At 42.4% G+C, this 27,628-nt stretch overlaps 3 protein-coding genes and 1 long non-coding RNA gene across 4 annotated transcripts in view; 1 reads left to right on the top strand and 3 right to left on the bottom strand.

The window, feature by feature from the left end:
- LOC109430221 (3-hydroxy-3-methylglutaryl-coenzyme A reductase) overlaps nucleotides 1–8,723 on the top strand; it is a 168,583-nt gene extending 159,860 nt beyond the window's left edge. The window contains exons 6-7 of the mRNA XM_062846341.1: nucleotides 5,538–7,208; nucleotides 7,404–8,723. Of these exons, the coding sequence (XP_062702325.1) occupies nucleotides 5,538–7,208; nucleotides 7,404–7,542 (1,810 nt within the window). The 3' untranslated portion in view covers nucleotides 7,543–8,723. The remainder of the gene's footprint in view (nucleotides 1–5,537; nucleotides 7,209–7,403) is intronic.
- A 2,976-nt stretch (nucleotides 8,724–11,699) lies between these two features.
- LOC134285499 (uncharacterized) lies at nucleotides 11,700–13,191 on the bottom strand. Its single transcript, XR_009996424.1, has 2 exons — nucleotides 12,965–13,191; nucleotides 11,700–12,896 (listed from the first exon to the last, which is right to left on the bottom strand). It is a non-coding gene; the product is annotated as an uncharacterized LOC134285499 (long non-coding RNA).
- Nucleotides 13,192–17,447: 4,256 nt separating this feature from the next.
- On the bottom strand, nucleotides 17,448–18,428 carry LOC134291196 (uncharacterized). Its single transcript, XM_062858666.1, has one exon. It carries the CDS (start codon nucleotides 18,426–18,428, stop codon nucleotides 17,448–17,450), a length of 981 nt encoding a protein of 326 aa, XP_062714650.1.
- Nucleotides 18,429–21,634: 3,206 nt separating this feature from the next.
- On the bottom strand, nucleotides 21,635–24,316 carry LOC134291194 (uncharacterized). Its single transcript, XM_062858659.1, has 3 exons — nucleotides 24,248–24,316; nucleotides 22,128–24,200; nucleotides 21,635–22,024 (listed from the first exon to the last, which is right to left on the bottom strand). The coding sequence occupies exons 1-3, from the start codon at nucleotides 24,314–24,316 to the stop codon at nucleotides 21,635–21,637; spliced, it is 2,532 nt and encodes an 843-aa protein (XP_062714643.1).
- Nucleotides 24,317–27,628: the final 3,312 nt, after the last annotated feature.

The raw sequence follows: 27,628 nt of genomic DNA, 5'->3' as shown, positions 1-27,628 counted from the left end.
TCCTGGAATGCTTTTCTTGACGTCATGTTCGAACCGCGTATGCGGTTAGAATATTGAGAAGAATGTGCTTTTTTCGCGAAATTGGAGAATCAAAAATAAACCAAAATCAAAATAAACCAAGAAACTGGTTTTCATGCGTCAAAAAAGTTTTACGTACAACACGTGCGGGCCCGAAAATTATCCGAAATAAAAAAAAACATTTGAATATGGTGAGAGATGCAGCTATATTGCCGAAATCTTTGTTCTTGAAAAATAATCCAACGAACAGCAACAGCTTTAGCCAAGCTGGACCGCTCCAAGCAGGAAGCGACTAGTTGGCAGACTAAACTTGCGTAATATACACGGACATGTGCGTCAGGACGGGTAAACCCGTTCCATGGGCTTTGAGCAACGGCTTTGCATGCGCGCAGAACGATAACAGCAGATGTGAGATGGGTGTTAATTTCACCTAATTGGGGAGAATAACTGACGGATTGTAAAATGCCGTGAATTCTGAGTCATATATTGACCATCTATAAAGTACGTCACGCTTTGGAAGGGAGGTGTCAGACGTGTTATAAGCGACGTAGATTCTAAGAATGTGAAAAACCCGTACACTGAGGCAAAAAACTTAGGAAAAACGTAAGAACCCCTTATGATTTGGCGACACTACGATTAATGTTGAAAGCCATAGATTTCACTTATGATTAAGGGGGAAAAAATTAATATCCAGTACCTTAACAAAATCATAAGTTTTCGCTTATGAATATCATCGGATAAAAACTATGATTATCGTGTGTTTTCTCTTATTGAATTCAACTACTAATACTAATGGAAATCGATATCGTTAATTATGAATTTCATCGCGCACGTAAAATAACATTCGTATTCCAATTTTATTGATTGTGGATGGATTACGGGCTCCCCCAAACCGACGCGACTGTCGCTGGCGACAGCGATTTTTCAGGTAAGTGAACATAGAAGCCCTATTGTGCATTTTCAAAAGCATATATAGGAAAAACTGAACAACGTTTTGCGCTGAAATGTTGCTGCTCACTGTTGATAATCAATCGGTAAAATTTTTAGCGCGATTCGATGTTTAATCTTTCCGGCTTTCTTTGTTGAAAGTGCAAGGTTCGGCTTCAATGAACCTTCGCCTGAAAAATCGCTGTCGCGGGCGATAATCGCCTTGGTTTGGGGGACCTTTAATTCTATTCTAAATCATGGCATGACATTGTATCTTGGAATTACCCAGTAAGTAAAATGATCGATTTTTCTTGATCGATAGTTTAAAATAAAAGGAAAAGAAGCGCGTTCTTTCATTTAAGTTTGCATAAGTGGTTAAAAAATCTGTTACAAAAAAAATGACCGTCAAATTTGTTTCTTGTCCCTTTTATTCAATCGTTAAGATTGATTAAGAACAACCGATCATGTTACGTACGTAATCCAAGATTTGTTGTTTATTAAAGGCGGAGAATTCATGAAATTAAGAAATGAAGGCAATTTGACTTTTTATGTCAGTTTATGTTTCAGTTCCGAAAACAGATTTTTGAGTACCTAATGTGTGTTTGTCCAAGCAGCAGCTAATTGGAATCCATACCCATGTTGTAACGATTTTTATAGTTTTCGATTATGATTTTTTCACAACCATGCCGCTTATGGCAATCATAAATTGTAGACATGAAACGCAAGCACAACCGCTATGAAATAAATAAGCGAGTAATGATACAGAAAAATCGTCCATTCTTAATTACAACTCATGAAAATCCTAAGTGTTTTTGCCTCAGTGTACGAAGGGAAGTGGTTGAAAATTCTCGATTTACGTAACATAAACTGGGGTCGAATTGATCAGTTGGGTGAAACTGATCATTCGCGACTAAATTGTTATTCCATATTAGCAACTTTTACACGTCGTGAAGATCATAAAATTCATACTTTATCTAGTTCATAGATGTTTAAAGATGAGTTTTCAGTTTTTAGACAAAGTTAGTCATTCATAACTTTTTTAAAGGTTTTTCAATATTTTTCTTACTTAGCCGAAACCGTTGATACTGAACAATAGATTGTCACCAGATTACAGAGTACCTGTCAACTTTCTGTTTTTACATTTTTATGGAACCTTGACTGTGATGTGATGTAGCTATTCTGGGCAAGACAACTTACTTTCAGCCCTGGGCACCCAAGGTAGTGCAGATGGCCTAATTGAAAGATCTCCATCCTGGTGAATGCCAGCCATCGCATCGCCTTGACCTGTGGCCAGGTCAAATTTATGTGGTCTGGCTTGATTTCGTTATGTAGATGCCTATCAGTTGAGCTTCCGAGTTTCAGATCTCGTCGATTACGATGAGGAACAGTAGCGGTGATGGTATACATCCTTGCCTCACTCCAGCAACGACCCGGATGGGATCAAAACACCGTTGTGCAGTACCCTGCACGAAAATGCCCTGTACTGTGCTTCAATGAGGCCGATGATTTTCTCAGGGAGACCCTTGCGCCTGAGGGCTTCCCACATGTTTCCGTGATTGAGATGGTCGAAAGCTTTTTCGTAATCAATGAACACTAGGTAGAGAGGCACGGAATCCTGCTTGCTGGCGTCGGATAGTTGCGTCAAACTTCTCCTGTATCCGGTTAAAGATCACTTTGCAAAGGACTTTGAGAACGATACACAGTAACATGATGCCCCGCCAATTATCGCATACATAGGTCACCCATTTAGGGTACATTTACTTAGACGCGTGGCATCCAGTCGGTCGGAAATGTCGTGGATTCCCATATGTTGCAGAATAATTGTTGCAGTAGTTGTGCGGATACCATGGAGTCTGCTTTGAGCATCTCAGCGATCTCAGCTGATATGCGATCGACCCCTGGTGCCGTGTTCGATTTCATGCTACGGATGGCTGTTTCTATCTCCTGCACTGATGCAGCTACAGTGTTGACACGGGTAATGCATCGAACCCTTGTCGGATAATGCTGTGGTGTTGATAGCGTGGCCGACACTTAAAGGTTTCCAAAGTGCTCGAACCAGCGTTTCAACTGGTCAGCCGGGTCGGTCCAGACGGTCCAGACTCGGGCATCGTAGCATTCATCTTGGTCCCACTAAGGCGACGTGAAACATCGTAGAGGAGACGGATGTCGCCGGTGTTTGCGGCTTTCTCTCCTTCGTCGGGTAGGGAGTCCTCCCACGCTCTTTTGTCCCGTCTACTTAAACGTTTCACTTCCTTCTCGAGAGCCGAATAGCACTGACGGGCTGCGGCATTGGTTCCTCGTGTTTTCGCTCGCTCTATCGTGGCTTTAGCGTTCCATCGCTCCTCTATTTTTCTCCAGATATCATCTGTGATCCACTGCTTTCTTCGGGTGCGTGGCTCACCTAAATTATTCTCGCCGATGGCGATGAAGGCGCTCCACTGATCTTCTACGCTTCCATCTTCTGGAATATCCGCAGCACGGTTCTCTAACTCTTCGATGAAGAACCTTTTCACCGCAGCGTCTTCCAGTCGGCGCGTGTTGAACCGACGCCCGATTTTTTTCCTCCTGTCGATGGATCCTAGCAATGCGCAGTCAGATCTCGCCGATGAGATGATGGTCAGACGCAATGTCGGCGCTACGTCTGTCCCGCACATCAAGAAGGCTCCGTCTCCATTTTCGGCTGATGCAGATGTTGTCGATTTGATTATCCGTAACGCCGCGATCCCCCAATCACCATGTTACCACAAACTGTACAAACAGCTCACCGTTTTCGCTCAATTCTCCGAGACCATGGCGTCCCATGACGTGCTCGGAACCAACCTTCGCGTTGAAGTCGCCCGTGAGGATCTTGATATCATCTTTCGGAATCTTGTCCACGACAGCATTCAGTTGACTGTAAAAGTTCTATTTGTCTTGCAATTCGGCAGCATCGGTCGGCGCGTAACATTGGATCATGGTAAGGTTTTGAACCCGTGTTCTGAATCTGGCTCATGAATAGGTTCTCGCTTTATAAGCACAACGTGGGCGTGAGCGCTGAGCAGGAAACCAACTTTACGGTGGCGAGGAGCATGTTCACCTCGTAGGCCAGAGTATTAACAGAATTTGACCCGACGCCAATCTGTGTTCTCCAAAGTTGTGCCAGTTTACCTTGTTGGGCTAGGGTTAATACATTCCAATTTCCAATTCTTGTCCGTTGTTTCGCGCTAATAGCCGTTGCCGTTGAATCAGTTCGTAATCTTTCATTTTCGGTTTCTGTTACGGTTTTTGGGTTTCGGAAACAGTAGGTTGTTGGCCTAAGCTCCCATAACCACCGTGGTGGGGCTGCTATCTTAGGTATAGCTTCCGGTGGAGGAGCATTTCATACTCAGCCGCTGTTTGCCATAACAGACGCTATTCGAGCCGCACCTCTTTGGTGAACAGGCGCTCGAGACCTACCTCCTCAATCTAGCTGAAATCAGAAGGACAACAGTGCCCAAGCTGCACTATCAGCTAAGCACAAAACTCTTAGCTGGTGGTCTTTGTCATCGCTTGACCCGTGGAAGTATGAGGTTGGAACTTGTGAGGACCAGAGCTATGTTGGACGCTCTACTTATCAACTCACAGTTTTGCAGCCCATTCTGGGCATGAATCAGTTCCAAAACTTCCAGTTTTTATTTAAAAGTGATTTAATACACCCCTAAAAGAAAATGTTTAGTGGAAAAAATTGGGTTACGTTTAGAATAAAATTAAAACAAACCATACTTGGGAGTAAAATAAACTGTTGATTAATTTTTTTTTTGTAAAATTTCGAGCAAACGTGTCATATTGAAATCCGTTATGCATATCGAGACACAAGGAGTAAAACTGTAAGATTAACTTTCATAAAAGCTTACAGGCTATGAAATGTTGTTTTCAGAAAAACAACGAACAATTATTTCAGTAGATTCCAAACTTTATATTACAAGTTTTAGAAGCAGGGCACATACAATTTAAATAGAATTTGTTGACCTGTTGTTCAGTATATCCTCTCTGTTTTTCGTTACTCTGATTTTCTGATTTTTTTTATTTTTTTATTAATGGGAATTCATGTAACATAAGGCTGATGCCTTTTTTACCGTCACACCCTGCCACACCTAGCAAGCTACAGTAGTATAATGATGTTTTCATGTTTCCTTTAAATTGCAACTGCGATTTTTTGTCATCGACAATGTCGGCTTTGTCCATTTTTTCCTTTTCCAATATTTACTGAAATCTACACGACACTTTTACTCAACACAACTTTTTCAATATTTCACTCGTAAACTCTGCACTCTGGTACTGAACACATCTGTTCTCGATCACGTCTATCTCCAAACTGAGGCCTTCACGATCGATCATGTTTCTCGATCACGTCTATCTCCAAACTGAAGCCTTCACGATCGATATCTTCCCTACAGACAATAATGCGGATTATATTATGTACCATGATATTGCATTGTAAACAGAAGGATTTGGTCACCTTTCTATGAAAACGAAGTTCGTTTTTTCATTCCTTGTTGAAATCTTTTCCCAAGCAAACCATCATAAAAAGCTTTCTTCGCTGACTCAACTTTTTTACTCTGCTTTCATTTCAGGTGGCTATCGATCAGCACCGAGCAGATCGTGACGTACATCCTGATCATCGCGCTCGGCGTGAAGTTCGTCTTCTTCGACCGTCACAATCTGTCCGACCAGATTCTGCTATCGGTAGCGAATGAAGCTGCAGCGGCCGCAGCTGCTGCCGCAGCCGCTGCCCAGAAGCAGAAACAGCTGGAGCTGAGTGCTGCCGCTGCCGCCGAAAGACCACACCCGGTGGCAACCTTCACACTAGCCGAGACGGTCCCGGTCGAGGAGAAGGCTACCCAGAGTGAGTTGTGTTTGCTTCCGGGCCGAGGCCAACGGGCCAAGAGCATGGGGGCAGATGATGAGCTGAACTTAGACGACCTGGAAGATGAGCTGGTGGAGCGAGAGCCTAGACCACTGGAGATGTGTCTGAAGATCTTGAACGATACCGATGACGGTGCGATCGGCTTGACCGATGAGGAAATCAAGATGATTGTCCGTGCTGGAAATGGATACTGCCCGCTATATAAAATCGAAACCGTCATTGGAGATGCCGAACGGGGTGTGAAGATTCGCCGAGATATGATTCAGAAGGAGGCCAATCTACCAGTCAACGCTTTTAAGCATTTATCGTACAAAAATTACGACTACTCCAAGGTGATGAATGCTTGCTGTGAGAATGTTCTCGGTTACGTGCAGATTCCCGTTGGCTACGCTGGACCATTGATTCTGGATGGTGTTCGTTATTACGTGCCGATGGCCACTACGGAAGGAGCACTGGTCGCTAGTACGAATCGAGGTTGTAAGGCCATTTCGACACGAGGTGTTACAAGTTTTGTGGAAGACATCGGTATGACTCGAGCGCCTTGTATCAAATTCCCGAATGTCCTACGTGCTGCCCAGGCAAAACGCTGGATGGAAACTCCGGAGAATTTCGCAGTTATTAAGAAGGCATTCGATTCGACAAGCCGTTTTGCTCGATTACAAGAACTTCACATTGCGATGGACGGCCCAATCTTATATGCTCGATTCCGTGCGCTGACCGGTGACGCGATGGGAATGAATATGGTCTCCAAGGGTTCGGAAATGGCTCTTCGCGAAGTGCACCGTAGCTTCCCTGATATGCAGATTATTTCTTTGAGCGGCAACTTCTGCTCGGACAAGAAACCCGCCGCCATCAACTGGATCAAGGGTCGAGGAAAGCGCGTCATCTGCGAAGCCATCATTCCTGCTGACAAACTGCGAACAATCTTGAAGACTAATGCCCGTACTTTGGTTCAGTGCAACAAACTGAAAAATATGACCGGATCGGCAGTTGCCGGCAGTATAGGAGGAAATAATGCGCACGCAGCTAACATGGTAACGGCAATCTACATCGCCACCGGCCAGGACCCGGCACAAAACGTCACCAGTAGCAACTGCTCTACGAACATGGAACCGTACGGCGACAACGGCGAAGATCTATACATGACCTGTACGATGCCATCTCTGGAGGTGGGAACCGTAGGCGGTGGCACCGGCTTGCCCGGCCAGGGAGCTTGTCTCGACATGCTGGGAGTGCGAGGAGCCCATCCTACACATCCGGCAGAAAATTCTAAACAACTGGCTCGCGTCATCTGCGCCACCGTCATGGCCGGTGAGCTTAGCCTTATGGCAGCCCTGGTCAACAGTGATCTAGTCAAAAGTCACATGCGACACAATAGGTAAGTTTGAAATTACGTCCAAGTTATATTTTCACCCTACTAATAATGGACAAGCTGCTGAGTAATGTTAAGACTAGGATATTCAGTTCTTCGCAAATATTCTAACTACGTAACATTTTCAACTAAATGTGTTATTATCGAGGATTCCCGCAATGAAAAAGAGATTAATCCTGTAAACTTTGCCTACAATTTCAGATCATCTGTAGCCGTAAATCCCGGACTCCCAGCGACCGCTCAGCTGCAGTCCGCTCCCAGTTTGCTCACCGCCTGCAGCAGCAGCAGTAGTGGTAGCTGTAGCAGCAGTATAGGCACATCGCTGTCTGCCAAACAATAACGTTTACTACTTATAGAAACTACCTCAAGGATGCGCGAAAGTAGAGAGAGCAAACACTAGGGTTTAGTCAGAAGACGATCGTGGAGAATAGAAAGTATGTTTTAGATAGTGCAGTGCTAGTTGAGCGAGAGCAGCCACAACGCCACATAGCGTTGATCTTTCAAGCTTATGTAGCAATAACAGAGGATCTATTTGTAGAGTTTGAATCGTGTTTCTCCGAATGTCGTTAACTTTAAAGTTATTTGTTCGAACCCAGGGGAATGACTAAAAAGATGGCAATGAACCTAATACCTAATACATCTTTGGAAATCGAATCGAGATGTTTCGAACACGGCAAGATACACTTTTGACTAGATTTTCAGATCAGGATTTATCCAAATCTAGATTTGTCGCCCCTTCAGGCTCGAACATCCTTAGCTAAATTTAGTGAAACGAGATTCGGAGAAATATAGTAAGCAGTGTGGAAGCAGCAAAATTACTACATGATTTATTCGTTTTCTACCAGAAGTTAAATTATTAATTGTAAAGCATCGTAAGTTTTAGTTTTTGAAGAACGCGTAGCAAATAATGCCATGGCAAATTATTGGTATCGCAAAAAAAACAAGATCCAAGTGCAAGCAACCTTATGTACATATAATAACTCAATGATGATTGTTTTTAAACGTACTCCATGCAGATCTAAAAAGTGAAACTTGAAACAGAGCACTTGAAACACATTTCCAGCCGAGTGAAGCGGTCGTTGTTGTACATACTGTAGACTTTATGATAAGAACAAAAACTCACACAAGATCATATTATGCACCGATCAGGGAGAGCTTCCACTGACGAAAAGAAAGCTAATATGGAACATCACCGGATGAAACTATTGGATGGAAGTATTTAATACGCGAGCTTGACTATTGTGCTAGCAAATAAAAAAAATCACAACCTGTGGCACAAGGTCTCGTCTCATGCAATATAGAACAACGTACGTCGTATACATGCCAAGCATACTTAAAGCTGGACTTACGCAAAACGGACAGAGGAAGAAAGTTGACTCTATAAAGATCAAGTGTTAGGGATTTTCGAACACTTAATGAGACTAATTTTACGGATTAACTACTATTTATAACTCCTAAACGAAGTGAATATTTTGGTGCTAATTGCAAGATGTTTGAATAAAAATTAGAAAATCTTTGCAACAGTTGGTTGATTTGTTAAGAAAGAACATAATCCTACAAATTTCCCCTCTCCTTGAAATACTTTATCTTTCATCATAAATTCATAATCCTTATAATATGCCATATGCCCTCAACAGCTACTGAAACCCATTCGCATCATCTCACAGTAGCGATCTAGCACTGTTGACCACGGCTGTACGTTCAGAATCAACCCCTTCATTTTATTCATTTAGCTCTAGGCAGCACCTTTTACGGGGTGGAACTGGGCTTCAGTTTCTTCACGGGTTCGTCTTGTCTAGCTTCTTCTTTCTTCCGCTTTTTTTTTGCTTGTTCCCGATATTGTTGGCTTTTTTGAAGCTGGGGTTTTTGCGATCTCCACCTCTTGGAATGTAATAACTCTCCTGAAAATTACTCTTCTAGTGTTCTGGTCGATCATTTTAACACAGACAAACAGACAACCTGAGGCGCGCGCATCGTTTTTCTATGCGTTTGACGTTTCACACTAGCGCCTTCTGTTGACGATATTGCACAACACAGTGATTCGTGCAACTTTTCCACCAGGCTATCATCACCTGAGCTGGGCGATGGATTTCCATAAAAATCGTTCGTCTATTATTTTAATATCATATATGTAAATACCTTCTTTTCTGATTTAAATAACGTTGATATGGCCAAGCTGTAGTTTTCCAGATCATCAAAACATAGGTTTCGGTTTAACGAACTGTTGCTGCTTTGTCTCGGTCTCTGCCAACTGTTGCTGCTTTGTCTCGGTGTTTCTCGTGCTTCGATTACACGTCTTCAGCCATTACATTAGTTTTCTCCGCCTGCAAGGTATCCAGTTGGTTCGTCGGCGATTGTTCCCTCTTGAAGCGAGCTTCCATTGAGCAGCATTGTGCTATTCTGTTTTCTATCATTTAGAGTACTGACAATTTTATTCTAATCTAATCTAATCTAACACAGACGAAGCCAGTACGAGGAAGCATCCTGGACAATTTTAGTACTTTAGTACTTCACCGATCTGTCCTATAGGGGAAGATTCAAAAATTACGTCCATCGTTTTTCGGGATTTCTAGACCCCCCCTCCCCCCTCTGTCACGCAATTTCCCTATACCCAATACACGTACTGTCACACTTTTCTAGACCCCCCCCCCCTCCCCCAAATGTTGGACGTAATTTTTGAACGTTCCCTAGGACAGATCGATGAAGTACTAGATTTGTAATAATGAGCTGAATTTTAGTATGGTGAGAAGGTCAATTCTCCTTTTGGGAAGGTTCATTTATTACGTCCATCGTTTTTCGGGATTTCTAGACCCCCCTCCCCCCTCTGTCACGCTATATCCCTATACCTTATACACGTACTGTCACACTTTCCTAGACACCCCCCCTCCCCCAAATGTTGGACGTAATTTTTGAACGTTTCCTTTCTGCAATGAATTGGTGCAAAAAGCGTGGTATTATCACAGAGAAACAGACGTCACACACTCATTGCTTCCCATCGATCACCTTTTTAACGGTTGATTTAAATATTCAATAGTAGGTCAATCCACCACTCGCGGCGCTGGCATCGTTTTTGCTCCTGTTTGACGTTTGCTCACTACCGCCATCTAGTGACGGCCCGGCCAAACACAGTACATTTAGCATTGGGCGATTACGTTTTCGTGACGACGTTTTTAATTGAAATTTGTTCTAAGTGTTACGTCTGTTTCTCTGTGGTATTATGATTCCCTGCCTAATTTGATGCTGTTTGAGCAAAACTTTGTGCGTGTTGGTGTTGTTGTTTTCTCCATTTCTTCAAATACTCTCTATCTAAATATACCCCACTTCTCCTTTCCACGAAAGACGCTACCCCAGCGCCGCGGTGGCTTGAAAGTATACTAGTACACTACAAATTTTGCGGTATGCAAATGACAGTTCTCGCCGCTAGCGATTTTCGAAAGAAGAAAGAAGAAGCAAACATATTTTTGTTGTGATAAACAAAAACATCGTTTCCAAAAGTGCGTTAATTGAAAATTGTTTCAACTATTTTCTTCAATTCATCCGAAAACAACGATGGGAAGAGTTACATGCGCTGTATCTGGATGGTTGGATAATTTACATTTCGGCTATTGAGGAACTATGGGAAGATCTCCATACAAACCACGGTTTCTCTTTTCTTAGAACAAGAAACTTATCCCAAGACTGTCTTGAGCATTTCTTTTCGCTCATACGCTGGAAAAATTGTAACAATAACCACCCAGATCCAAGCAAATTCGCATCCGCATTCAAATCTATCGTTATTAACCAGATTATGGCGCCGAAGAAATTGGGAAATGTTGAGGCAGATCTCGATAAATATTTTGTGAGCACTTTGGAAATGTCAAAAGTAAAATTTTTTAGCAATCCTATTGTTAAGAAGAAAACAATCAAAAATGCTGACCCAAAAATGGAAATCAATCAATCCAATAGCGTGTATTATACTTCCGGTTGGGTTGCATCAAAATTGGTTCACGAAGATTGCATAAAGAAAGCATATGGAGACACTCGCTTTGTATCACGAGAAAACAAAATACTGCTAAACCTTAAAAAGTTCAAACCTGATTCAAAGCTGAATCCACCAGGCTTGGGAATATTTAGATTTTGTAAAAAGTTAGTAGCTGTCTTTGAAACAAATTTTGAGGCTTTTCTTAAAAAATCAGTCAAAGGTGTCAAACGGAAGCTATTAGATTTGATATTTTGGTCATATGAATCCCAAAACGAACCCGGCCAATTGATTTACAATACGCTTTGCGTTTCATGCGCAAAGATAATAGCTAACAAATATTTTAACATGCTAATTAAAGCAAAATTACAAAACTTGAACATGAAGATCCAAAACAGCGAACAAAAAAAGCGAAAGGACAAAAAGTCTAAAAAAGTGTTGACAAAACGCAAAAAACTGAACATTAACAGCTGAGATAGTCTAATTCGCTCGATCAAGAAAGGTCCAATGTAGTTCTATTAGTAATAATATCACAATAAAATGTAGTCAAATTTTATTCTCTATTTCATCCACTTCTTATTATACCTCTTCCAAAAGCACTAACATAATATTATATAACATCAATACTTTCTTCATCATTAGGTCGAAACCCTTCGAAATAGGGAATTGTACTATTTGGGCAGGGAATCCTATTTTGAGCATTTTGCGCTATACTTAAATCAATTTGAAACGTAACTCAACGTCAACTAAAAAATCTATTGATATGAGATCGGTTGAAATTTGGCGGAAAATGCTTAAAACAGAACCCACTGCAAAAATAGTTCTGCATCCTATGTACTTTGTTATCGATCGTCACTAATTGGACGAATTGCATCAAATCGTGTATCGATATTTTCACATTTGCATTACAGATCAGCAAAAACGTTTACAACCCTTGTGAGTTTTCGAAAGGTGACAAGAAATAGAGATCGCTACTGTTTTTTAGGGCAGCATTCATAAATGAGCACTTTTTGTTTGATTTTTGACAATAAATGATTCATAGCAAAATCAGGTATTCCGGGGCAAGTTGAAACGGGAGGGGCAAGATGAAACAGCGGGATAACATATTGTTTTCATATGATGATAAACAATTTAATTGCCATAACACATAGTTTTTGATTCAAACAATCTTTTAGGGAAGGATAAATTTCCAAATTGTATTGAAATCTATCTCAAAATTTCGCGTTTCATCTTGCCTCGGTGTACCTTATCTTGAAATGATATGTCATTTATGAATGATCCATTGTAAATAAGGACGTTTGTCAATGTAGGGTTTTCCTCGATGCACCCTCGCACATTGCTTAAATTATTGTCCTTCAGATTATATAATTATAAACGTGGGTAAATCGGGGAAGGCCCTACAGCGATAGCAATGCACCGGATTATGAAACGAAATTGCGGCCTACTTCATTGCTGGTCAACTTTCAAAAACTCACCGGGTTGCAAAGTTCTTGCTGATTTTTCGTTTCCCCGACAATCCAATGCACAAAGAACTGTTTTGGTCGTATGGCGCGCTGGTTCCAACGCAGCAATCATTTTCCAGCCAAATGTCCTTTTGGGTTCCGGGCGGTGGTATCTTGGGCGTAGCAACTACCTGCTTGCACCACGTCCTTGCAATCGCTGTCGCAATCAGAAAAGGCTCCTAGCGCGGCTGCCTACTGCAACAGATCGTATACGGGCAAACAACGAGTGAGAACCTACAAAATAGTAAAGGAATTATTGTTTCAACGATCTTATGATTTGAATTTCTATGTTTCTATCTTACCTTTATACGGATAATCTGCTGAAAACAGTAACGAAACGACTTCACTGCAGCGAATGAAAAATGTTTTGAAAACTTCCAGCAGAAGAGCAAAATGTTTGTTTTGGTTTTTGACGTTTTATTTCACAGTGCACGCTAAAAGCGCGATAGTCAAAAAAAATCGCTCACGCACTTTTTTATCAATAGATGGCGTTACATTTGTGTCTTTATTGATTTGTATGGAAAATGCTGAAGAAAGGTATATTGAAATAAAGAGTATTTGATTTCTTGCAACATAAACAACATAGTTATCCAAAGTTTTGCTCAAACAGCATCAAATTAGGCAAGGAATCATAACACCCACGCTTTTTGCACCATTTCCTTGCAGAAACGGAGAATTCTGGAGCTCGATTTGAATAGGTCGTATGTGCTTTTGTCGATAAAAAATTCGATCGGTTGGATTCGCTTATTATAGCGAAAACCATTGAAATTGAGCAAAGTTGATACATACAGCAGAATCCTCACAAAACAGGCTTTCTGTTCCATCATTAAAAGTTTGCAAAATATCTGCCATATTGCTACAATGACTAAAATAAACTGATCGAATTTAATATCGACAAAAGCACATACGACCTATTCAAACCGAGCTCCAGAATTGACCTTCTCACCATACTAAAATTCAGCTCATTACTACAAATCTAGTATTTATCATACACTAATTTCAAGCCATCTATGTACCAGAGAAAACCATTAAATTTTCTGTGTCCAGTCCCGTACCCAATAATTATTCATTACCGTGTATTTTTTCCGTGTAAATTGCCTTTTGTGTAAATTATGTTTAGCGTGTTACACCGATCTGACACCTCTGACAGTAAGGGACTTAACATAAATTACATGAAGTGGGTACCGAGGATTGTTCACAATCTGCGAACTTGACTGCGGAAAAAATCGTGACCATGACGCCGCCAAGATTTAAAATTATCGTTAAAAGAGTGGTCGATGAAAATTTTGCAAGTATTACGTCTGTTTGTCTGTGGATTAGCTTTTGTCAGCTAAAGTTCAAATAAGGATTGAACGTTAAAATTACACATTGTTTGCACTTAATTCACTGGATTTGGTGGCAAAATGCTTAAGCTGCTAATTATGCCCCGCCTACCCCTATGGGAAACCCAAACGACGTATCTCGTTAATTTACACTGAAATAAATTTTGTTGTGGAAACTACCGATTCCATAGTAAAATTACTAACCGTACCTATGATTCTCAACCGACAACAAAATCTGTTAAGGTAGCTGAAATATGCTTGAAATTACAATGCATTGTAGTAAATTCAACTAAAAGCATAGTCGTCTCAACAACAAAACATTGTTAATTTTTCCAGGACACGCATTTTACAACACAGTGTGGTTAAAAATACAATACTCATTTGTTAAATTAAGATTATTTTTGGCAATGTTAACTGCACTGCTAGTTAAGTTGACAGTGTTTTAGTGGAATAAACTGGAAAATGTTGTCGGTTGAGAATCATAGGTACGGTTAGTAATTTTACTATGGAATCGGTAGTTTCCACAACAAAATTTATTTCAGTGTAGGCGCACACTGAAATAAATTTTGTTGTGAAAACTACCGATTCCATAGTAAAATTACTAACCGTACCTATGATTCTCAACCGACAACAAAATATGTTAAGGTAACTGAAATATGCTTGAAAATACAATGCATTGTAGTAAATTCAACTAAAAGCGTAGTCGTCTCAACAACAAAACATTGTTAATTTTTCCCGGACACGCATTTTACAACACAGTGTGGTTAAAAATACAATGCTCATTTGTTAAATTAAGATTATTTTTAGTAATGTTAACTGCACTGCTAGATAAGTTGACAGTGTTTTAGTAGAATTAACTGGAAATTGTTGTCGGTTGAGAATCATAGGTACGGTTAGTAATTTTACTATGGAATCGGTAGTTTCCACAACAAAATTTATTTCAGTGCACAGATACGCCAAACACCGAGGGGCGAATCACTAGCGCATTTTCGATTCAGCCTTGCGTATTGACATACGCATTGGCGCATTTTGTTACGCATTAGCGTATTAAGGTACGCATTTCTAAAATTGAACAACACCTGTCAAAGTTTTACAGCTTGCACTTTTCAACGCATTGATAAAATTGTTCGTATTTTTATACGCATTGACAAAAAAACTTGCATTTTTTTACACTGAAATAAATTTTGTTGTGGAAACTACCGATTCCATAGTAAAATTACTAACCGTACCTATGATTCTCAACCGACAACAATTTCCAGTTAATTCTACTAAAACACTGTCAACTTAACTAGCAGTGCAGTTAACATTACTAAAAATAATCTTAATTTAACAAATGAGCATTGTATTTTTAACCACACTGTGTTGTAAAATGCGTGTCCGGGAAAAATTAACAATGTTTTGTTGTTGAGACGACTACGCTTTTAGTTGAATTTACTACAATGCATTGTATTTTCAAGCATATTTCAGTTACCTTAACAGATTTTGTTGTCGGTTGAGAATCATAGGTACGGTTAGTAATTTTACTATGGAATCGGTAGTTTTCACAACAAAATTTATTTCAGTGTACGCATTGATAGAAAACACGCATTTTTCTACGCATTGATAGAAAACACGCATTTTTATGCGCATTGGTAAAACACTCGCATTTTCATACGCATTGATAAAAAACACGCATTTTCCTACGCATTGGCCTATTTTTCAACAAATTATGTACTAAAACTCCGAAAAATTTGTCATGCATTCCTGTGCATTTTTCAACGCATTGGATATTTTGGCGCATTTTTCAACGCATTACATTTTTAAATGCATTTTTCAACGCATTGGAGCATTTTGTAAAGTGCCCCACACAATGCATACGTTTGCGTGTGCGTGACAGTAGTTTGACACATTTCCCATGGGAAAACTGTCAAAAAAACGCAAACCTCGACGGAACGGACGCTATGTGTTCCAGCCTTAACGCATTTCCATCAAAACGCATTTTCGATTCAGTTGTTTTGGAAGTGATCCGCCCCTCGCCAAACACCATACAAAAGCGGTGTATCTGTCAAGACGTATCCGTAGCCGACCGGTGTATTGTCGTCGCGGTAGAAACCCGAAGCACAGAGAAACAGACGTAACACTTAGAACAAATTTCATTAAAAAACATCGTCACGAAAACGTATTCGCCCAATGCTAAATATACTGTGCTTGGCCGGTCCGCCACTAGATGACGGTAGTGAGCAAACGTCAAACAGGAGCGAAAACGATACCAGCGCCGCGAGTGGCCAATCGATCTACTTCTAAATATTTGAATCAACCATTAAAAAGGTGATCGATTGGAAGCGATGAGAGTGTGACGTCCGAGGTGACGTCTGTTTCTCTGTGCCCGAAGTTTCCCCACATGCCACAATCGAGTTTTCTCCAAATTCATACGTGAAACCTAACGTCAGACGTAGTGCGCTGGGCAGCGGATCTGGCCCTCTATCCAGCGCACTTTGCCCGACGTATATCCGACGCACGGTTTGGGAGAAAAATCGATTTTCGCGTGTCAAAAATTCCGATTTTCAACTGCACGAACAATATGTGTATTTTTATCAAAATTCTCCGGGAAAACAGTATGGAATGGCTTCTTTTTTTTCTTACATAATGTAGGCAATATTTTTGCTGATCTACAACGTAAAAAAGTCTCAGAAAATTGGGTTCTTTAGGGGTATCCAGATTATTGCATAATCGGAATCTCCGTCCAAAAATTAGTCGAAATCCAAAATTTCATAATTTTTGGTGCTCGGGAACTATTTTTAAAATGCATTTAAAGTTTGTATGGGGGAAATTTTTTTGTTCGGGGCGAACTGTCATTTTATCGATTGAACTGTCATTCTATCCACGAAAATTGAAACTGTTTTGTTTATTTATTCATCAAAGCAAAGGAATCGAAACGCAATAAAATCACGTTATACTCAGAAAAATGAGCTCTTTCGTTTAGGCTGAAGAAAATGGCAATATTTAATTCACTAAACAACCCAATTCAGTTATTTAAAAACTAATTTTGGCAAAATGGTTGTTCCGGGGAAAATGGTTTCGTGGTCTGGGACAGCGATTTCTTCGGTTAAGCGAGACGAAAACACGAACGCGTTCAATCGGTACAACGTTTATTATTGTCAGATTTCTTGAAACGTAAACACCGCGCGGTCGTTGAAATGTTTCAAAAAGGGGCTTTGCACAAAAGTTCACGCGGTCTATCGTTTTCGAAAGGAACAGCCGCACCGTAGGAAACGCCGCAATGTTATTTCCCATAAGCATGAAGTAAACAGGGGGTGAAAACCGCGGTTGTACCTTTCGGAAACGATAGGCCGCGTGCAATTTTGTGCAAATCCCTCAATACTCAACTAACTCAGGGTACAAAGTTTGTTCGTTTTTCAGGTAATGCAAACAGAGGAAAAAGTTACACTGAAAGAAATGTGGACTGTATTTCAAAATTACCCAATCATACACCCCCCCTTGGATCGTCCGATTCAACATCTGGCAGCAGGCACACCTTCGCCACTGCACGTCGGTATTCGCCGCTGGAAGTTTTGACGGTAATCACCCTGACTATGCCGTCCTTGCCCGGGTGCAATGAAACGATACGGCCCATTTTCCACAGCTGTGGAGATAGATTTTCATCACGAAGCAACACCAAGGATCCTATCTTGATATCGAGAACGCCATCCTTCCATTTCTGCCGGGTCTGCAACGTGTGGAGGTAGTCCGTGGACCACCGGTTCCAAAAATGTTCTCTCATACTCTGCACGTGCTGCCACCTTGACAGCCTGTTGATCTTCTGTTGACTATACGACGGCTCGGTGATTGCCTGACCGGGACGCCCAATGAGGAAATGCGACGGGGTCAAGGCTTCCAAGTCACTTGGGTCGTCCGAAAGAGGACACAATGGACGCGAATTCAATACAGCTTCAGCTTCGGCTAGGAAGGTTGCCATTTCCTCGTAGGTCAATCGAGTTTCTCCAACGACACGTTTCAGTAGGTGCTTCATCGATTTAACTCCAGCCTCCCAGATCCCGCCAAAGTGTGGGCTTCTGGGAGGTATGAAGTGCCAGGTGATCCCTTTTGCACTGCAGAAATCAGTTACCCTCGCGGTGTGCATTTGATCTTCGAACAGCTTCCTCAAATTTGCCAATTCGTGGTCAGCGCCAACAAAAGTTGTGCCGTTGTCAGAAAAAAGATCACTAGGAAGGCCGCGTCGACTCACGAACCGTTGTAATGCTCCAAGAAATGTTTCGGATCGTAGATCGGTACACAGTTCCAGGTGCACGGCCTTAACGGACATACACACAAATACACAGACGTACGCTTTGTAGAACTTCGGTTTGCGGCCGCTTTCCTTCAGCACAAATGGGCCAGCGAAATCTATTCCGGTTTTGGAGAACACTGGTGACGGCGTGACACGATAACTTGGTAGATCCCCCATGAACTGGTTCGTTTGTTGAGGCTTGTTGCGGTAGCATACATAACACCGATTAGTTGTCTGTTTGACGATGGACTTCAACTTAACGGGCCAGTTTGGGGCCAGTACTGTTGTCGTACAATGGAAACTAGACCGTTCTGTCCTACATGAAGGTTCCTTTCATGCATCTCACGAACCAAAATCTGGGTGACGTGGTGTTTGTCTGGCAGAAGGATCTGGTGTTTACCCTCGTACGGAATTTGGGAATATTTCAATCGTCCGCCGACTCGAATAACGCCATCCTGATCGACAAATGGCGCTAGCCCAGAATAATTGTTTCGCTTCTGTGGAGTTTAGGGGTGTCGGGGTTCAATATTCACTTATATAAAATGGTAGTAACCTCCAGGTAGACAGAACTCTTGATTCAGGACTTCGAGACTTCAACAACGATACTCGAATACTTCCTCTCATGACAGCTCTGGTGCTCCAAGTGACCTCCAACATCAGTACCTACTATGATCTCCTCAGGATATCACCACGTTTAGGGGTGTCGGGGTTCAATATTCACTTATATAAAATGGTAGTAACCTCCAGGTAGACAGAACTCTTGATTCAGGACTTCGAGACTTCAACAACGATACTCGAATACTTCCTCTCATGACAGCTCTGGTGCTCCAAGTGTCCTCCAACATCAGTACCTACTATGATCTCCTCAGGATATCACCACATCTTCCTTCCTTTAGGGTGATTCGACGGACGTCTTATTGTCTTCACGATAATCCAGATCGCCAGGAGATTTTATTAACGATAGTACCATTGCAGTTGGACGGAAAGGTGTGAGTTCACGAGTTTTGTCAATTCATCCAAGTTGATGGTCGCTTTTTCCAAAATTTTTCGGCGAAGGTCAGGAAGGGCAACTGGCACTTGGAGGCGTGAGTTTTTGTCCGAGCCCGAAGAATGTCCCCTATTATTCTCCTTCCGTATCTTCTACTTCGTCATATGAACAATCTTACTGATGTGTAATCGTTCAACTCGAAGTACTTCTGTCTATTTCACAAAGTTATTTGTTCTGTCCTGGTATCCAGAAGTGGGGCGTCTGTATGCTGACAGCATTTATTTCTCGGGGTTTCATTTTTGAAAACCTTTCGATCCATTTTCGTATTGCCATGGGCAATAAATGATCGTCTGACTCAACGGAAAATAACCGTTCCTGATGCAGTTCACTTTTCAGATGAACTAGACTAGTTTTCGCCTAACTCAACGAATACAATCCGCTCCTGAGGCAGTTTACCTTTCAGTAAACTTGGATGTTTCATCGCCTAACTCAACGGATAAAATCCGCTCCTGAGGCAGTCCACCTTTGAGGCAAACTTCAATATTTGTCGCCTAACTCAACGGATAGAATCCGCTCCTGAGGCAGCTTACCTTTTGGGTAAACTTGAAAGTTCTATCGCCTAACTCAACGGAATGGTTCCGTTCCTGAGGCAGTTCACCTTTTACGTGAACTTGGAAATATCGTCGCCTAACTCAACGGACAGAATCCGTTACTGAGGCAGTACCTTGTCAAGGAACTTGAATAGTTTTTCGCCTAGCTCAACGGATGGAATCCGTTCCTGAGGCAGTCCACCTTTGAGGTAAACTTCAATATTTGTCGCCTAACTCAACGGATACAATCCGCTCCTGAGGCAGTTCACTTTTCACGTGAACTTGAAAATGTGGTCGCCTAACTCAACGGATAAAATCCGTCCCTGAGGCAGTCCCTTGCGAAGGAACTTGATTTTCTTGTCGCTCAATACTGGAAGCCGAAGTTTGTTGCCTGAGCAACCACTTGTTCGGCTAGACTTTTTTCACCAGCAATGTTTCAACCTTTGTGAACAAGGTTGTTGGATTCTACTTACTGAATATATTTCATGACGCTGCAGGTTCTTCTCGTCGCCATTTGTGGAGTTTAGGGGTGTCGGGGTTCAATATTCACTTATATAAAATGGTAGTAACCTCCAGGTAGACAGAACTCTTGATTCAGGACTTCGAGACTTCAACAACGATACTCGAATACTTCCTCTCATGACAGCTCTGGTGCTCCAAGTGACCTCCAACATCAGTACCTACTATGATCTCCTCAGGATATCACCACAGCTTCATTCTTTCCATTTTCAGATCCTTGAGCAGATCAGGGAATCCTTCCTCCTGTACCAGCTTCACGATTGTTTGCGTTGCTCTGGACAATTCTGTTGCAGAGAGCGGCTCAATATTCCTGACCTATGCTCGGGTATTATCGATGAATCTCCAGACGTATGCCCAAGTACGCTGCAGACGTGTGAACCTGCTGACACGTCCGAACTAAAACGCTGGCTCTTTGACGATGTTGACGAAAACACGTGTTCGTAGCTCCGGAAGGTTCTCGTCAGTAACGGCAGGTATTTCTTCTTCCAGTAGTTGGGACTGTCGAAGCTCGGGAGAACCTCCCCACCATAGTTCGTTCTCTATCAGCGGCTCCGGAAGCATTCCACGCGATAATGCGTCTGCCGGATTACATTCGGATCTTACGTATCGCCACTCGTAATTCGGCGTTAGCTCGATGATGGAAACGACTCTGTTGCAAACGAATTCATTTAGCACCAACGGTGATTTCTTCAACCAGCTCAAGACAATTTGGGAATCTGACCAGAGCGTAACACTATCGAAGTTGACTTGTAATGCTTCCATCGACTTTCGCGTCAGCTGTGCTAGCACCAGTGCGGCACATAGCTCTAGGCGCGGTATGGTGACCGGTTTCAGAGGAGCAACTCGAGATTTGCTGCAGAGTAGTTGAACATTTATCTTACCATCACCTAGTACACATCGCACATAAAGGCAGGCGCCATATGCACGTTTCGATGCATCGCAGTAGCCATGAAGTTCGATACGTTTTGCATCACCAGGAATGACACATCGCTTCTTTCGAATTCTCCGTACGGATTGCAGTTGAACACGAAAAGTATTCCAAGTATCCATTTGCTCGTCAGGCAGTTCGTCGTCCCAATCAAGTTTCAGTCGCCATAGTTCCTGCATTGTTAACTTTGCAATAGTTCCAACTGGTCCCAGGAAACCTAACGGATCATAGAGTCGACCAATCTCTGATAGAACGATTCGTTTTGTTGGTGTGCCTTGGTTGATGAAGCTCGTCACATTGAATGCAAAGTAATCATCGTTGGGATTCCAAATCAAGCCTAGGGTTTTGATTGTGTTATTCAACTCTGACGACTCAAAATCCACTTTTTTTCTTGCAGTTCATCCGGTATGGCTCGTAACACTTCAGGGCTGTTGGAGCAGAACTTGTGTACTCCGAAGCCGCCTCGTTTCAGCATCTCTTTCAGCTGCTCGTACATCTGAACGACTTCGATAGCCGTTCGTCCTCCAGTGATGAAATCATCTATATAGCTGTCCTTTTTCACTGCTCGCGCCGCCAGTGGAAAATCTTCACCCTCGTCTGCTGCTAGCTGTATCAAGCTTCTTGTGGCGAGATATGGAGCGCTGGAGCAACCGTAGGTGACGGTTGTAAGCTCGAACGTAGCCAATTCGCCCTTGTCATTCAGCCACACGATCCGCTGGTACTGTCGATCATCTGGATGCACCTGTACCTGACGGTACATTTTAGGAACGTCCGCTGTCAAAACTATTTACTTGGTGTGTACAAAATCTCAGTATGAGTGTGATTAAATCACTTTGCACTGTCGGACCCACTAGTTGCGTATCGTTTAAAGACACACCGCTTGTCGTTGCAGCAGATGCATCGAAAACCACTCTGGTTTTCGTGGTTGAGCTACTTTCTTTATACACCGCATGATGTGGGAGAAAGTAACCTCGGTCGGGATTATCGCTGACCTCTTGCATGTGACCCAGTTGACGATACTCATTCATGAACTCGGTATACGCAATTTGCTTTGACGGATTCTTTGAGAAGCTGCTGATTAATCTGCTACACCGGAGTTTGGCATATTCATACGAATTGCCGAGCTGATTCTGGAGATCGTTGAAAGGCAGCCTCACTACGTACCTCCCTTCGCTGTTTCGGCAGTGTGTTTCCTCGAAATGTTGTTCTACGGTACGCTCCTCTGCAGTCATCTTGTTGGTTACGTATCCTGCTTCGAGCTCCCAGAATCTTGTCAAAGTTCGATTGATGTCTTCTTGGGTCGTGTTCATTTGGCAGATTCTCCTTCTGCGCGAAGTCGCTTGTACTGTCTTTACGGGTCCGCTGACAACCCACCCAAACGTCGTCTCAGCTAATACAGGAAAATCGCTGCCTATCTTCAGACGCCCTTGTCTCAGCACGTCATAAAAGACCTCAGCGCCAATTATCATGTCGACCTCGTCAGGAATATTAAATGACGGATCCGCCAGCTCAATACCAGCAGGGAGAGGCCACGAATAGGTATCTATCTTACCTGAAGGAAGTTCAGTGATGGCAGGGGTAACCAGGAAGTCGAGAACAGCAAAAAACTTGCCGTCCCTAGATGATACCTTGGTTTGGATGATCTGGTTGGTGCTCGTTGTCATTCCGTTAAGACCGCAAATCGCAATCGGTGGGTCTATAACCGACGGCTTGATGTTCAGTTTCTCCGCCAGCTTCTTCGTTATCAGGTTCGACTCCGAACAACAATCCAGCAACGCTCTACATGTTGTAGTCACATTACCGGATCCACTCACTAGTACTTTCGCCGTTGACAGGAAAATCTGCTTCGTCGCCATCTTCGTTTGTGTACAGCAGGTTACCGCACGTGCCTCCACCGGATTTCCGCTGTCGGGTTCGATCTTCGTTTCTTGCGCTGGATTCTTCGGATGGCTGCTGTCGTTCGGCTTCTTTGGATCTTCAACTCGTTCGTTGTGTAGATAGCTGTGGTGCCGCTTGCTACAGGTCTTGCACTGCTTATCCGTCTTACAGTCCATTGTGCGATGCCCGGCGCGGAGGCAATTAAAGCACAGGCCCGCCCTTTTTACCTTCTCGAAGCGTTCGGGGATTGATAGTTTCTTGAAACTTTCACATTTATAGATATTGTGAGAGCCTGAGCAACATGGACAAATATCTTTGTTGGTCTGCACAAAGACCTTTTGCTGCTTCGATTTTGCAACTGGCTGCGTTTGGCTCGGTTGCGCATGACTGGAAAGTTTCTGAAGAACGCGACTACGATCCTTCAAAAAATCAATCAACTCGTCGTAACTTGGTTGATCATCACGGGACAACGAGGACTCCCATTGCTTCCTAGTCTCTCTATCCAGTCGTTTGTTGATGATATTGATTAACATCATTTCCGATAATCCTTCCACTGGAAGATCATGGTTTTTCAACGCATCGACGTGCTTACTGCAGGACTCAACCAATTTTCGCAACTCTTCTCCATTCTCTTTTGTGATTTTCGGAAGGTTGAAGAGCGCATCGATATGCGTATCTATGATCAAGCGTTGATCCTCGTAGGCATCTTCTAACATGCGCCAGGCGGAATCATAATCATTATTATTAATAATGTCCTGATCTATCTTACCCGACGCTTCTCCTATCAACGAATTTTTGAGGTGATATAACTTGATTGCCGGTGATTCATTTGGGTAGCGATTCATCACTGTGTGAAACATGCTTTTGAATGCGTACCAATTTTCCAACTTCCCATCGAACGTTGGGAGTGGTACCTGCAGGTGTGGCACACTGTTTACCACTTGAGGCCGTGGTTGAAGCCCGGAAGCATTGGCATTTTGCGACAACACCTCACTGGCCATAGGCTTCTGCTGGTTGGCAATCATCGTTTGCACGTCAACGTAAAGCTGACCGTGTAATACTTCAAAGTTAAGATATTTTTGTTTGGACTCACCTCGTTTTTCCCTAGGGAGTAGTGCAAGAAGCTCGTTATGCACTGAATCAAACTCAAGGGGTGGATCATTCTTTGAACATCTGATGCATCATCAAAATTGTTTGCATTCTAATGCATTTGAATGGATTCATTCATTTGTTTATAAATTGTCAATCCATGGCTTACTACAATGATTGACTGTTGACAGTTGCCTGGGCAGTTGTCAGTTTCGATCAACAAGTTTAACAAGTTTCAAATAGTGCTAACTGACTAGCACATCGATACAATTTACTTTTGCCACCCAAAGATCTGGTAAAATCCTAAAAGTGTTCGAAAATACTATTGGCAGCTTGATTGGTAGGACGGTTATGTACTGACAACAATTCGAAAATTGAAACAAAAACCCAGGCAAAAACCCCCGGATTTGTTTAGCCCGGCCGGTTCCTCGAGGGAAAAGAGATACAGGAAAATAGGAAATTGCTAACGAGCATTGCGGTGGCATGCGCAAATGGGGCATATTTTATTCCTTCAGATAGACGCATGCAAACTGCAGACTTTGTAGATGATTCTGATCACAGGTATCATGTATCAGGTGTAATAAATTCCCATTTGTTAGGTCGAATCGTGTGGTATGCTAGTTCAGATAAAGAATTCTAATTATCAAAGGCCAATTGAATGGCAAGCAAATTGCCGAAGTGACATTGACTTTTCCGAAGCAATAAAACAATCTTTCCTTACTGCGTGAAGAACTAGCCTGATGTTCACTTAATATTGAAAGATTCTTTTTTACTATTTTTTTTATTTTTTGTTCAATATTGTTTCTTATTCCATATATGGTTCTACAGTTTAACTGTAGAGTTTTTACGTTCTCTGAGGAAGTTGTCCCAGCCAGCAGGTCGCAGCCAGACCCTCCCTGGACGTCTGGCACTATTATATTTGATGTGAGTAATCCAGTTGAACGGTCGTTTCCATCCGAAGCCGAAACTACTCCTGAAAAGATTTCCGCGATATGAGTTTGCCGACCTAGTTAATAACACTATACTCACGATTTCGATCCAAACTTTCTGTTTAAACTGTAAAAAAAAATCAAATTGGCAAATATAGATCCTATGATACTATCCATCACAACGGAGTTTTTATGTTTTGAAATCTTTTGGATTGACATTCGAGTATTTCAATGCTAAGTTGATGAAAAAACATAAAAATGCATTTTCATACATTAGATGCAAATCAAATGCATATGCAAAGAGTGATCTGCCCCTTGATCAAACTCATCGTATGCTCGTTGAATTGTTTGCAGCTGAAGGTGCAGGTAATGGACGTTGTTTGCTGCCTCCGTTTTGATCGAATCCTGGATCCGAAGCAGCTTTTCGATTATTAGATCTTGACGATCCACCATATTTTCAATAGCACGATCCATTTCCGCCCTTTCCCTCTTATCACGTTCAACTTGTTTCTGATGAGCAACACTGAGCGTTGGATCCTGTCGCCTTTGACCTTCGGCGTTGACAGCAGCGAGCATAGGTAGCTGATTCGCCACCTCAGCCGCCAGTAGCTACTGGTCCGATACCCCAGTGGCTGATATTTCAGCTTCGTCACTACCTTTCTCCTGGAACTGCAGATTCTTCTTTGTAATTTCGGGCTTCTTCACTTTTGGCGTATCACTTTCATTTTCTTTTTGTATAGCACTCTTCGTTAATTTTTGATTCTTCCTTTTTCCAGTCATTTTTCGGTTATGCAGTCAAGTTTCGATTTTCACTTCACTTTTGTTTTCTTGGGTTGGTTATTCAACCTCACTTTTTATTCGGGAAGCATCGCGCTTCGTCGTCACCGTTTACATAACCCCACTTTTTCTTCGAAAGCTCATCGGCTTTCGTAATTGCCCATTCACAGTTGCAATAGAGCAACAGCCCATAACCACACTTCTCTTCCGGAAAGCTTTGAGCTTATACGAATGGATACAATCACAAGTTTTCTGGGATGCTCTCAAGCTTCCGCTTTTGCTGATCGATCAGATGCAGCAATCCAACACAATTTCCATTAGAAAAGCTCAAACTTTCGCATTTGCTAACGCATATAACGTAGCAATCTTCCACACACACAATCACAATTTCGAAAAGCTTCCAAGCTTTTGCCTTTGCCGACTTGCACACATTCAACCATAACCTAACTTTTCTTCCGGAAAGCCGTGGGCTTTCGCACTCGGTGGCAGAGCCAAGGGCAGAGCACTATCTGCGCAATAATCACACTTGGCAAAGCTGCCAATCTCCCAATTCACTTCCCAAATGTTGGGTTTTCACAGGAAAATTTCCGTTTTCCGCATTATAGCGGATCGAATCACTTTTTCTTGGCCGAAAATATTTACAAAGGCTCGGCCTTGGGCTCGACCATTTGTGAACATGTCTTTGCACGTACGCCGCTGTGGCATACAGCAATCATTTGCTACGCCATTTTGCACGCGGCAACACCCGGTGCAAATTCACTAAATTCCACTCCCGATCGGTAACGAATCCGTTTTAAACCACCGCGAAATCGCGAGCTGTCCACATCCGGTTCCGATAGGACCAAAAAATGTTCCGGGGAAAATGGTTTCGTGGTCTGGGACAGCGATTTCTTCGGTTAAGCGAGACGAAAACACGAACGCGTTCAATCGGTACAACGTTTATTACTCAACTAACTCAGGGTACAAAGTTTGTTCGTTTTTCAGGTAATGCAAACAGAGGAAAAAGTTACACTGAAAGAAATGTGGACTGTATTTCAAAATTACCCAATCAATGGTCTTCAACCTTCTCCGTGAATTTTCTCAGATAAGTGAAAAAGCTAGATCTTCTTCTTCTTCTTTATGGCTCTACGTCCCCACTGGGACTTGGCCTGCCTCACTTCAACTTAGTGTTCCTTGAGCACTTCCACAGTTATTAATTGAAGGGCTTTCTTTGCCTGCCATTGCATGAATTTGTATATTGTGAGGCAAGTACAATGATACACTATGCCCAGGGAGTCGAGAAAATTTCACCGACTGGAACGGGAATCGAACCCGCTGTCTTCGGATTGGCGATCCATAGCCTTAACCACCACAGACAAACAGACATACTACTTAGAAGAAAATTGCTTCAAAAACATCGTTTGGCATCTCACTAGCACCCTCTATAATGCTCAATCCGAAGCATTCATTTGCAGGTGTTGTTTCCCTCGGCTCGATGTAACAATTTTGCAGGTGACGACTCCCCCGAGGCGTCATCCATTCATAAAACATGAATGAAGGTTCATGATTGAGTCATTTTATGTAAACATTGATCGGCGTCGCGTTCATTTCTCTGCAAAATTGGGGCACAGCAGCGCCACCATGACACATGCGAGCACAGTCCGAACCACACCATATTTTCAAAATGACCGTTAAATCGT

This window comes from Aedes albopictus, chromosome 1 (assembly GCF_035046485.1).
Source record: "Aedes albopictus strain Foshan chromosome 1, AalbF5, whole genome shotgun sequence".
NCBI classification, from domain to species: Eukaryota; Metazoa; Arthropoda; class Insecta; order Diptera; family Culicidae; genus Aedes; species Aedes albopictus.
Note: the sequence above shows the minus strand (reverse complement) of the source record. Positions and strands in the feature narration are given on the sequence as shown.